Consider the following 13,346-nt stretch of genomic DNA (forward strand, 5'->3'; position numbering starts at 1 on the left):
TTAATAACTCAAGTAGAAATCCATTAACTGCTATTAATCAAATTTACATAGAAACATAGAAATGATGGCAGAAAAAGACCAAAGGGCCCATCAAGTCTGCCCAGCAAGCTTCGCGCTTTTTTTTTCTCATACTTATCTGTTACGCTTGGCTATTAGTAATCTTTTGGTTCTATTTCCCTTCCACCCCCACCATTAATGTAGAGAGCAGTGTTGGAACTGCATCTAAGTGAAATATCTAGCTTAATTAGTTAGGGGTAATAACCGCCACAATAAGCAAGCTTGTTTACCATGCTTATTTGTTTACCATGTTTATTTATTTACCCAGACTATGTAATTCAGTCCTTGTTGGTTGTTGTCTGTATATAGATCCACTTTTCTTCATTCCCCCTGCTATTGAAGCAGAGAGTTATGCTGGATATGCGTGAAGTATCAGTCTTTCTCCCCTGCCGTTGAAGCAGAGAGCTATGCTAGATATACGTGAAGTATCAGTCTTTCTCCCCTGCCGTTGAAGCAGAGAGCTATGCTGGATATGCGTGAAGTATGTCTTTCTCCCCTGCCGTTGAAGCAGAGAGCTATGCTAGATATACGTGAAGTATCAGTCTTTCTCCCCTGCCGTTGAAGCAGACAGTTATGCTGGATATGTGTGAAGTATCAGTCTTTCTCCCCTGCCGTTGAAGCAGAGAGCTATGCTGGATATGCGTGACGTATCAGTCTTTCTCCCCTGCCGTTGAAGCAGAGAGCTATGCTGGATATGCGTGAAGTATCAGTCTTTCTGCCCTGCCGTTGAAGCAGAGAGCTATGCTGGATATGCGTGAAGTATCAGACTTTCTCCCCTGCCATTGAAGCATAGAGCTATGCTGTTGAAAGTGAAGTATCAGGCTTATTTGGTTTGGGGTAGTAACCGCCGTAACAAGCAAGCTTCTCCCTGCTTTTTTGTGAATGCAAATCCTTTTTTCCACATTTCCTCTTGCCGTTGAAGCATAGAGCAATGTTGGAGTCGCATTAACCGTGTGTATGTTTATTGAATAAGAATATTATCTCCAGGCAGTAGCCGTCATTCCCGCGAGCCACCTACTCTTCATTCACATCCTCTAGACTTTATGGATCCACAGTGTTTATCCCACGCACCTTTGAAGTCCTTCACAGTTCTGGTCTTCACCACTTCCTCCGGAAGGGCATTCCAGGCATCCACCACCCTCTTCGTGAAGAAATACTTCCTGACATTGGTTCTGAGTCTTCCTCCCTGGAGCTTCAACTTGTGACCCCTGGTTCTGCTGATTTTTTTCCGACGGAAAAGGTTTGTCGTTGTCTTTGGATCATTAAAACCTTTCAAGTATCTGAAAGTCTGTATCATATCACCTCTGCTCCTCCTTTCCTCCAGGGTGTACATATTTAGATTCTTCAATCTCTCCTCATAAGTCATTCGATGAAGACCATCCACCTTTTAGGTCACCCTTCTCTGGACTGCCTCCATCTTGTCTCTGTCTCTTTGGAGATATGGTCTCCAGAACTGGACACAGTACTCCAGGTGAGGCCTCACCAAGTACCTGTACAAGGGGATAATTACTTCCCTTTTCTTACTCGATATTCCTCTCTCTATGCAGCCCACATATACAGAACACATACAGAACAGGCCTTACCATGGGTAAAATAATTAACTAACAAACACACAAATATAGAAATATAAACATCTATCATAAAAGTAAAACCATGCTAATAAAAAGAATAAATATTCAAAAACTGATAAGTAGAACATCCAATAATTAAAACCTCATAAAAAATGTTTATAAATTTCCAAAATACCAATATAAGATTTCAAAACAGCAGACACATCGAATAATATCCAATAATAAAACTAATAAAGATTTTAAAAATCTCCCACTCTTCATACCTGGGATGTTTCAATTTCCATCAGCTCCGAGATTGTTGTGGATTGGGGGAGGAGGAGCTGTACAAATGTAATCCTCTCTCACACACACACACACAGACTCTCACACACACCCACTGGTTCTTCCCCACCAACTCTTACTGGTACTCACTTCCCCCTCAGACACCCACACAGGAAGTCATCCATTCACACCCACATACTAGCAGTCACACATACACACACACATCCCCACACACAAGCTCTCAAGCCCCAGCCCCACACACACAGCCTCTCACCCACACATACACAAGAGTCACCCACTCACACCCTGCTTCTCAAACCCCCACACCCGCACCCAGGTACTCATCCATACATACACAGGCAGTCAACCACACACAAAGGCTCTACTCCAGCCACGCACACATACATAGGGCCTGGGCCTCTTCTTTAGCTGCCAACAGAATGGGGTCTGCTAGTGGCACTATTTCATTTCATTTTCATTTCATTTATTGAATTTATTAATCGCTTCACACAAAAAGGCCTAAGTGATTTACAATACAAATAACATTCATAATAAAAACAAAAACATAAATATCAAAATACAAACATAAAACACATAAAAAGACCTAGTGAAATCAAACAACATGACGAAACTCAAGCTGCAAAATCATGATAAAAGAAGTCAGGCTTCAATAAAAAGCTTTTTAAAAGAAGTCTAAATTTCTTGAGGCTGTCCACTATCCAAAGTTCCATCGGTAAGGAGTTCCAAAAAATGGGTGCCACAACTTCCTTACCCACACCACTAGGTCCTCCTTCTCCCTTCCGCTGCCAGCAGGAAGGGGTTTGCTGGTGGCCATTATGTCATTCTTCTCCCTTCAGCTGCCAGCGGAATGGGGTCTATTGGCAGCCATCACATTGTCCTTCTCCCTTCAGCTGCCAGTGGGGCGGGGTCCTCAAACAGCCACCGTGTTCTCCTTCTCTGTTTGGCCACCAGTGAAATGAGTCTGCTGGCGGCCTCCGTATCCTCTCTCTCATCAGCTGCCACGGGACAGGCTCTGTGGCAGCCTGCTGATTTGTTGGGAGTGTGGCGTCAGGAGTCGCATTTACCCAAATGCTATCTCCTGCTGCCTCAGGGCTGATCTCACGGTAAGAGCTACGGGATTGACCCTGCAGCAGCAGGAGATGACTTTGGAAAAGCACGACTCCTGTTGACCATGGGGGATGGTGTAGGCCAGGGTATGTGTGATAGGGATGTGCATTCGTTTTGAACGAATGCGCAATCCACAACGTATAGGTCCCTATTCGTTGCATTCGTGGGGTTCCGAAACATATGGCGAACCCCCACGAATGCAACATATCACTAACGAATAAAACCCCCACCCGGGCCGTCGGCTGCCAGTATTCAAAATGGTGCCGATAGCCTTTGCCCTTACTATGTCACAGGGGCTACCGGTGCCATTGGTCGGCCCCATCACATGGTAGGAGCAATGGACAGCTGGCACCATCTTGTGCTCCTACCATGTGACAGGGACCGACCAATGGCACCGGTAGCCCCTGTGACATAGTAAGGGCAAAGGCTATCACCGCCATTTTGAATACCGGCAGCAGACGGCCCGAGTGCAGGAGATCGTTCCCGGACCCCCGCTGGACCACCAGGGACTTTCGGCAAGTCTTGGGGCAGTCAGGAGGGTAGGGAGTTGGTTTATCTCTGCCCGATCAAATGTATTAAATTGGGGTAAACCTCCCCCCCCCCCCCTTAACAACACCTATAGGCTGGGGATTTGCTGAATCCCTTGAAGGTGGTGACCACATGCCACTGTTTCTTATGAACCTCCATGTCTCTATACATCTATAAATGGTGGCAGCCTAGTATCAGGACTCAAAGAGATGGAAGCTTCAGATGGCAAGGAGCCCAAGCCCTCAGGCAACTATGCTGATACCGTTCCATAACTAGAATAAAATATTTTCATTCTGGTTTGAGAACACGAAATGGGAACAACTGTCTTGGCTGGAGCAGATTGTCCTCTTCTTACCCATGGGCAGTCAGATAAAGGGAGAAGCACAGATCTGGATGTAGAGTTGCAATCCTTACACATATTACCCAAATGCTTGAACATGTCATCAAACTTGAACCCAAACTTGAACATAAACTGAACATAAACTTGTCATCAAACTTGAACATGTCATCAAAGTGACTCATGCCTGTCTTAATCCTCAAGAGCCACAGTTGGATACAAAGAGTGATGCATACCTTCAACAGGCACAAGAACTAGTTATACTTGAAACTATAATGTTACAAACTTTAGGATTTTATATACCGATGAACGTTGGGAACATCTCATCGGTTTACAAGAAACAACGTGTAGCAAACTGCGCTTTTCAGAGAAACTTGAACCAAATATACAATAATCGGATCTGAGACAAGAACCATGCCTACCTACATTTAGAAAAAGACTTAAAGACTTGGCTACTTAAGCAAGCCTTCCCAGATCCCAATTGAATGACAGCAACATCTCTTAAGAGACTTTACAATATAATGTAAATAGTTAATCCTTAACTGCTCAGTTATCTTGCTCTTATTCTTGCCCCAGTTATATCAACCTTGTTATAATGTAACTTTATGACCTCTTGCATTTTTTGCGTTTCTCATCCCCTTGTTATATGTCAACCAGCATGATGTGATTTTTAATCACGAATGCCGGTATAGAAAAACTCTAAATAAATAAAATAAACATATGGCTTCGGTATCTGCCAGCAGAGGTGTGCTACAGGGCACCACGATTTTCTGGTGTAACAGGTGCCCTCTATGATGCCACTCACTGACAACGATCTTCCTGGCAAAGACAGGGCCCAAAATCTCACCTTCCAGCACAACAAATGTCAGCGTTCTCGCATGGGATCCCCGCTAGTGTTGGTAAGGCACTGTGATTTTATAGTGTAGCAGGCAGGGTGCCTGCTACACTATAAAATGACATCACTCACCAGTGTTGATCTTTCCAGCAAAGACAAAGCCCAAAATCTTGCCATCCAGCACAACAGATGTCAGCGTTCTCGTATTGGTTCCCCCAAAAAGGAAAAATCTTGAAGAAACCGGTAGAAACTGGAAAAACAGTCACTTACAGATGTAGTACAGTCTGATATTAAAAAAAAAAAAAGATTTCATTTCAGATGTAAATTCAAGGCTTCACCCCAAGAGTTGAAGAGTTAACGCCACACAGCTGTAACTAGTCACTCTATCTTCACTTTGGGCTTCCCCAGCAGGCTTCAATCCTTTTTCCTCTGAGTTTACGTCCTCTGGATGGCTCTAAGTGATCTGACTCAAAACTTCCTTAGCCACTTCACTATCTCACACCTGGAAGGCTGCAAGGAGCTAGAATTTAACTTCACAAAATTCACTCTCCATTTCCTACCTTGGTGGAATCCTTAGTTAGGAATCCCCTGACTCTCCCCTACATCTTCTGCCTTCACATTCCGATTATCAATTCCCTTGTGCCTCGTGCTGAAGCATTATTTATACCTCCATCCAGCCCATCCTTTGCATCCTGAAAAGCAATGCTTGTATTTAGCTCTTTGCATACCTCATGAACGCCTTTTTTTAGGAAGAACAGCTCTGTATCTCGGTTCCTTTCTAATGACCATAGGCAGGGTTACACAGTGTACTGTCCAGGAGATCTCCAAGGTTCTTTTCCTGGGTGGTGACTCCCAATACAGAACCCAACATTGTGTATCCGTGATTGGGAATATGTTTCCCAATGTTCATCACTTTGCACTTTTCCACATTAAATTTCATCTGCCATTTAGATACCCAGTCTTCTAGCCTCACAGAGTCACAATACGCTGCTATTTTAACAATCAGTGTTTGTGCCTCTTTGTTTATTCAGTGCTACTGAGATAATTGTCTTTTTAAATTGAATATAATTAGGTAGAGTGTGCATCCTTATCTTACTCCTTTTTTTCACTTGTGTATTCTTTGCATTTCCTACTTTTGTTCTCCCTGTAGCTGTTTGATTCCATGATAAGTTCATGATTATCCTGATTTCATGCATTGGCAAATCAAATATATCAGCTCTTTGCCTTATTTTTACCAGTCTGCAATGATTTATTCCATCAAATGCCTTGGCATATTTTCCTTCTTTGGCATCATTGTCTTAGCTACCACTTGCAGTAACTAATAAATATTTTATTATATCCTGCTTTTCAGGCACTTCCAAGCAAATTATATTCAGGTACTGTAGGTATTTTCCTATCCCCAGAGGACTTACAATCTAATTTATACTTAAAGCAATACAGGGTAAAGTAATTAGCCCAAGGCCATAAGAAGTGGCAGGAGGATTTGAAGCCTGGTTTGTGACCTACTGCTCTAACCACTAGGCTAATCCTCCACTCCTACCATCTTTGGGTCCTCTTCTAAATTCTAGTTGTCTCATCTAGGTGCTTTTCAACAGTTCATGTAATTTTGGTTTTAATAACCTGCAGAAGTATCTTAGATGTATTTGATATCAAACTTATGCTCTTATAATATCTGCACTCCAATGCTTTGTTGATTTTGTGGGAATGGCGTAATGATATTGCCAAGGAAGAAGTCTTAGGGAAATTATCCAGTGATGTATACCTTATTCATCAAATTTCTGAGAGATTTAACTTCTTCCACACCTACAGTATATTCTAAACAAATTCTGTCCATTCCAGATGCTGTTTTATTTTATTTTTTTGCAAGTTCTTTATCACATTACTTTCACTGATCTTAAGAATACTTTCTTTATATATTAATTGCCTAAGAAAAAGGAACTGCAAATCCCTGCTGAGTGAGGGAAGTTAAAAAGCAAATATGGCATCATTTTTGCAGATGACCCAGAGCCATCTGGTATCACAAGTACCGTATGGCTACAATATGTACAATTTTGTGTTCCTGAAACTGCCTTTAGAGATCACTTATGCGGGGACAGAAATGTTGTAAAGCTATCTGAGGTGTTTTTGAAGTTAACTTCATTTTTCAGCTGTCAAAGCAGTGCTATGGTATTGTAGCAAGATGTTGGCAAATGCACTATAGCTACAGAAAATCTTCTTTGTCATGTTTTGCCTACACATTCCCTCCTCCTATGGTTACCTTGTTTTCCTCATTAATGTTCTTATCCAAAGATTTTGGAAAACAGCTTCATATTTCCAAATTACTTACCTTAAATGGTGTGAAATTCACTAAAAGCTATTTTGAAATCAGTTTCTTATACAGTGTGAAAGGGATAAATTAGATCTGCACTGCATGTGCATGGTCTAAACTTTGCTGTCCTACTCTGAGGACAGATTTTCAAATATTTAAATGGAGGATTTTAGAACCTAGAGCATCTTGTGAAATTGATAATTCACTTTTACCGAAATCAGAATTTAGAGAACAGTTCGTAGAGTCTATAATTGCTTTATCACCAAAGGACTTAATGCAGCAATGAATTTGGACTGGTTATACTAGGGGTTCCAGCCCCAGTTTATAGGGCAATTTTGAAGCCCCAGAGGGAGCTTGCAGGTCCATGGGTACTTTGAAGGGAAGGCAGTTTTCAACACGGGGAATTTATCCAGTCAACTGCTTTGCAAATTGTCCTCCATATATGCAAACAGAATATTGGCTACATGTCTGACATATTTCAAATGTTTCTATTGGTATTGTTTTAAGAAAAATAAATGCAGTGTATAAGAAAGTTTCCAATAACAATAAGGTATATATATATATATATATATATATATATATATATATATATATATATATATATATATATATATATATATATAGATGCACTTGAAATAGAAGTTTCCAAGACTGAAGCTTAAGGGTCTTTCTGTAGCCGATAATAATACCCTTTAGACCAAGCAAAACTTGGTCTAGAAAATTCTGATGAATTATGATGCTGGGTCCAGCCTAAAAATTTCTGTAGAAGAAATTATAAAACGTATTTATTTATTAAATTGATATGCCACCTTTCAGGCACTTCAAAGCGGATCACATTCGGGTACCGTTATCTGTCTTCTGTTTCAGTTCTACAGGCCACTGCGCATTCGAATAGCTTTGGTTGGAGTGGAAGTGTGGAATGATGTGGATAAGTGTTCGATCACTCAAGATCCTTTCACCAGTCTCCATGAATTTCTGGATTGGAGGAAGCTGAAATTACTACCTCAGAAACCCCATGATAATGCCCAGCTTGTGAGGTACAATCATATGCTTGGGAGCAGTGCCCTTTTCCACTCTACCCCAAGAATCCTGTCAGAAGTCAAGCTGGCACTGCTTGTGATGAATGTCTCCAATAAATGGTTCCTTACACATTGCAGGGTTCATTCACAATACTGAGGGAACATGGTGTGCATCAAGGCACTAAATGTGTCACCTCAGAGTCTACCTAAAAAGTCCTGGGTCTGATTATCAGTGCTGTGACTAGCTCCAGCATTGGCCTCAGCTCCTGCAGGTTAGAGATGGGTAAGGATACAGCTTCCCACCCCCCATCCCCCCAGTCTCTAACCAGCTAGGGAGCCTGCAAAACTGACCCAATAAGTCCAGTTTTATATGACCAGCCTTAGACTAGAGAGAAAAAAAATGTTTTTCAGAGTTGTGAAAATGTTTTTAAACAATGTGACCACATTTGTTCCAGCTTTGCAGCAGCTGTAAATCTGGAGCACAGAAAAAGACTTTTTTTTAAAATAAATTTTATAGAACTGTGCAGGGAGATTTGCCCTTTCCATTTTTATACCATTTGAATTTTAAGTAATTTTGTTTCTATATTGAAATGAAGGTGCAAAGAATTCAGGTAGTAAGGCAGCAGTATTAACCTGAACTTCAAACTTCAGCGCTATTTTCAATACTGAGGTCTGTAACACTGCTTTTTAAATATGATCTCAGTGTTAGCACTGCTGCTAATCTCTTTTTCAATGAACCCCAATGCTATTCTCTCTCTGGGAAGTGACAGTAAAAGAAAAAAAAAAAACCTTTTCTTCTCTCTAGTTTGACTGTGACGTAACTCTGTGCCTGTCAGGGATAAACTGGCACCTTTCTCTCTTACACCCAAATAGCCTTCTTGCCTCCTCTCCTCTCCTTTTCTCTTATTCTTATCTTTATTTTTGTATCCCTTTAATTTCCTTTCTGTCCATATGATTATGTGCTATAAGGGTACTATTAACTCTCACTAATGGGTAGATTTTGAAAAGGCTTTGCATGTGCCCATAAACATGCATATCTTGCTACATAGAAAGATATGTAATTTTTTATTTTACAAAATATACCTGTAGATTTTAAAATGCTCTTCACACAAGAGAGAGAGAGAGAGAGAGAGACTCTCTTTCAGGCCGATACAGTAAAAGCGTGGGAGAGCGGGCAAACGCCCGCTCTCCCGGCGCGCGCACAGGCCATGCTCCTGTGCGTGCGATTCTGTACTTAAATGAGGCCCGGCGGTAAAAACAGGCAAAAGGAGGCACTAGGGACACGCTAGTGCCTCCTTTTGGATCGGAGCGGCGGCTGTCAGTGGGTTTGACAGCCAACGCTCAATTTTGCTGGCGTCGGTTCTCGAGCCCGCTGACAGCCACTGGCTCGGAAAACGGACGCCGGCAAAATTGAGTATCCGGTTTTTGACCCGACAGCCACGGGCCGACTTCAAATTTTATTTTTTTTTTACTTTTTTTACCCTTCTGGACCTCCGACTTAATATCGCTATGATATTAAGTCGGAGGGTGCACAGAAAAGCAGTTTTTACTGCTTTTCTGTGCACTTTCCCGGTGCCTGAAGAAATTAGCGCCTACCTTTGGGTAGGCGCTAATTTCTGAAAGCAAAATGTGCGGCTTGGCTGTACATTTTCCTTTCTGAATCGCACGGGAAAACCTAATAGGGCCATCAACATGCATTTGCGTGTTGCGGGCGCTATTAGGTTCGGGGGATTGGATGCGCGTTTTCGGCCCCTTACTGAATAAGGGGTAACGCTAGCGCGTCGAAAATGCGTGTCCAATGGCGGGTTAACAGTGCGCTCCCTCGGAGCGCACTGTACTGTATCGGCCCGTTTGTAAGGTGCAGACTAACATTCAATATGTGGACCATGATACTTTGATTCGGAGTGAGTTTCCAGGAGGTGGGTTGGGGTTTGGGGGGTAATGTTACAGAAACATTTAGAGGTATTCATTGTAAAATTGACATCACTAAAGAATTTTAGTCCTTATAATTGATGAAAAGGTATTAATTTGTACAACGCAGCTAGCAGAGACTGCAGTGTGCAAATCAACTCCTCTTGTTAGAATTTTCATCACTTACATGGTCTAAAATTCTTTAATGATGTCAAGTTTACAATGAATACCCCTGAATGTTTCTGTAACACCACCCCCCAAACCCCAACCCACCTCCCGAAAACTCACTCCGAATCAAAGTGCCCCCTCACAATGGTCCATATATTGAATGTCAGGCTGAGCCCCATAAAGAGGGTCTCTCTCTTTCATTCCCTCTCTCCCTCCATTCCCAGACACCCAGCAAGGAACTGTAGCAAAGTTACACATCTAACACATATATTCACACTGGCTGAGGAAAATTAGAAGTTACATGCTGGCCCTGTCCCTTCTCCACCCACCTTTTCTGAACACATGTACATTCATGGACACACATCCTTCACAGATATTTAAAATTCACACACTTACGCACATATGTGGCCACTTTTGCGCATGCAAGGCTTTTAAAATCTATCTCTTTAGTTTGTTTTATTTTATTTAACTTCTCTTTTTCCTGCATGTCCGTCTTTGTCTCTCCCAGTATAAGGAGCCCATGCCAAATCCTTTCCCGCCGACTTTTGCTCTGAATAGGCAGGGAGATCAAGGCAGAGCATGCACAGAAGAATGGGGTCCCAAAACACAGCAGAAAAAAAAAAAACAAAACATTCTCATGTTTTATAGTCCCAGAAACTTGAAATGAAGCATACTAGCTAGCGATTCATGGCTGGAATTTCCTGGCAGCTGCCTCCTGCTTGCTCATTTTAGGACATATTAATCCAATTACTCTCAGTTCAAAGGGATTTGGATGACTACAGAGTGAATTGGCCCATCTCTAGCTTTATGCTGTGTAGAAAAGAAAGAGATGAACTTATATCGGTCAAAATTCACCCAGACTTGAGAACAGAATTTTGAATTGCTCTCTGTCTGACTCTTTTACCTCCATATAGCATATATTTTTTTTCCTGCTGCCAAAGAAATAGAGCCATGTGCAGGTGAACTTCAGAGAACTACTGTACAAACACTGATCTGGCCCCAACTCAAAAATGCATGCTAAAAATGTACTTGCACTTTTATGTGCTGCTTGTGTTCATGTCTGTGCCGGTTTATAAGTGACCATTTGATTAGATTTCAATCCCTTATCAGATGGTCACTTGTAAATACAACACAAAGGCAGGAAACTCAGAAGAAGATCTAAGGGAGAACTTCCTTTCTACTAAAAAGTGTTCTGCCAGTGGCAGTGTAACAGAACTTTGTGGGCTGTTTCTTCTTTTCTCTGGATCTATCTCTGAAATGTCTACAGTTGGCATTCTGGAAAACCTGGTTATTGGGGTTGCAAAGTTACAGCGTTGGAATGCATTCAGTTTGCATGAAAGCGTCTATGTGCTTTTTTTTTTTTTAAATTTTTAATTTTCATTTAAAAAAACACTACTATTATCATTACAATCATTGAAGAGAGATATTTTGTTTCTTTTTCCAGTGGTGTATATTTCCAAGGAACAACCATTGGCATGGCTCCTATAATGAGCATGTGCATTCCAGACCAATCCGGAGGAGTTGTTATGGTAAGTAGGAGAAGCTTGAATGCTAGAATTGGGTAATCTCGTCCTCTTCTCCATTCTTAGGCAAATTTCTAAAACATTTCCAAATGCTAAAATATCATAATTTACAGAGTTGATGAAGAAAGTATAGCATTTTAAAGCAAATCAGAAATGTATTGTTAGTCTAATAATAAGGTATTACCTGCAACATATTTCATTGCGTTTCTTTCTACATATCTAAGAGAACTGATACAGGAATCATATTCCTTTAATCAGGAAATATCTTCCAGTTCTGAACTCATTATAAAATCTTGTTGTTAATCATTCTCTTTTGAGATTTGACACTTTTTCATGAGTCAATGCACTGTTGAAAATATATAGCCCCACCAGAGCATTATACCCACAGCAAAGAGGCTTTTTGGATGTCCCCTCTGTGAGGCACGCAAGACTGACGGAAATGAGGAAAGATCTTTTTCAGTGGCAGCTCCAGAATTATGGAATTCCCTATCAGTTGAGATGCATTGCCGTCTTATGGAATGCCCATATCCAATAAGACTTCTCTTAAAACAGTATTATTTAGGCAGGCTTTTCACTAGGCAATATTTTAGGCAGTTCTCTTTTTTTTCTTAGTTTATATTCCAGTTTGATGTCATGTTTTTTGTTTGGTGTTTTTTTTGCAAAATCATTTTTATTGCATAGACAAGCAATACCACAAGCACTACAATATATTTCAAAAAAACAATAGCAGCCAGAGAACAAATTGTACCGTAGTTATGCCAGTCTTCTTTTAAGTACCATTACCCACCCCAAGAAACTTTATGTTTATACTATTTTGCAAATTGACTTCTGATTTTATAACAAATGTATTTTGTTTTTAATTTGATCTTATATTGTTTTTATGTATGTTTTATTATAAATCACCTTGCATTTTGGCAGAAAGCAATTAATAAATCCAGAATAAAGTAAAGTGTTGCTGCTTCTCAGATTCAATCTCTGGGCTCATTAAAATTTGACCTTACTGTTAAGGAGTAAGACCTCAGATGCTACTTTACAATGCAGGAAACCCTCCCCTCTATGGCTTTACTTACAGACCCAAGCAGTTATATTTTAAACAGTAGCAAACTGTACCAAAAGAAGTTCATAAATTGTCATTATTTTCTGTAACTCCCTGCCAGTGACTTGCAGACCATTGGCACCACTAGGTGCTAAACTCAAATTTGGACTGTATTTGAAAGGAAACTTCCCACACTGTCCACCAGCACACAACTTTATTCCATGGAGCTTGAAGTTCAAGTTCTACCTCTTATCCTTAACAGGAGGGGCTTCATAGGTACTCATAGACTATGTACTTATTTCATACTAACAATCTACTCCACATACCCACATGGGCTAGTTTCCAAAACTCCAGCTGTCTACCCACCTCTGGAACATGCCCAGATCACATTAACTGTTCTTACACAGGGCTCACTGGAATGTACCACTGAGGCCTGTCACCAGGGGTTGTATAGGGATATTTTACTGGCTTGGGTGGTCTCTAGTTCACAAAAGAAGATGAAGAGTTATTCTGAATCCTCTGCAATAATCCAAATTAAGACAGCTTTGGTAAGTGTGTAAACATAAAACAATATGAATGGAGCAGTATTGTTTTCTGTTCATTTCCCCTTCTACAATTAGCATTGAGCTGACAGTGCCATAGGCAGCTCTCAGGCTTTGTCTTG

The 13,346-nt window shown here is 41.0% G+C and overlaps 1 protein-coding gene across 1 annotated transcript in view; it reads left to right on the forward strand.

The window, feature by feature from the left end:
• Positions 1 to 13,346, forward strand: part of ADAM12 (ADAM metallopeptidase domain 12) — a 968,421-nt gene that overhangs the window by 690,723 nt on the left and 264,352 nt on the right. Inside the window, exons 9-10 of the mRNA XM_029610036.1 lie at positions 7,893 to 8,062; positions 11,568 to 11,652. Coding sequence (XP_029465896.1) covers positions 7,893 to 8,062; positions 11,568 to 11,652 — 255 coding nt within the window. The remainder of the gene's footprint in view (positions 1 to 7,892; positions 8,063 to 11,567; positions 11,653 to 13,346) is intronic.

This window comes from Rhinatrema bivittatum, chromosome 7 (genome assembly GCF_901001135.1).
Source record: "Rhinatrema bivittatum chromosome 7, aRhiBiv1.1, whole genome shotgun sequence".
Taxonomy (NCBI): Eukaryota; Metazoa; Chordata; class Amphibia; order Gymnophiona; family Rhinatrematidae; genus Rhinatrema; species Rhinatrema bivittatum.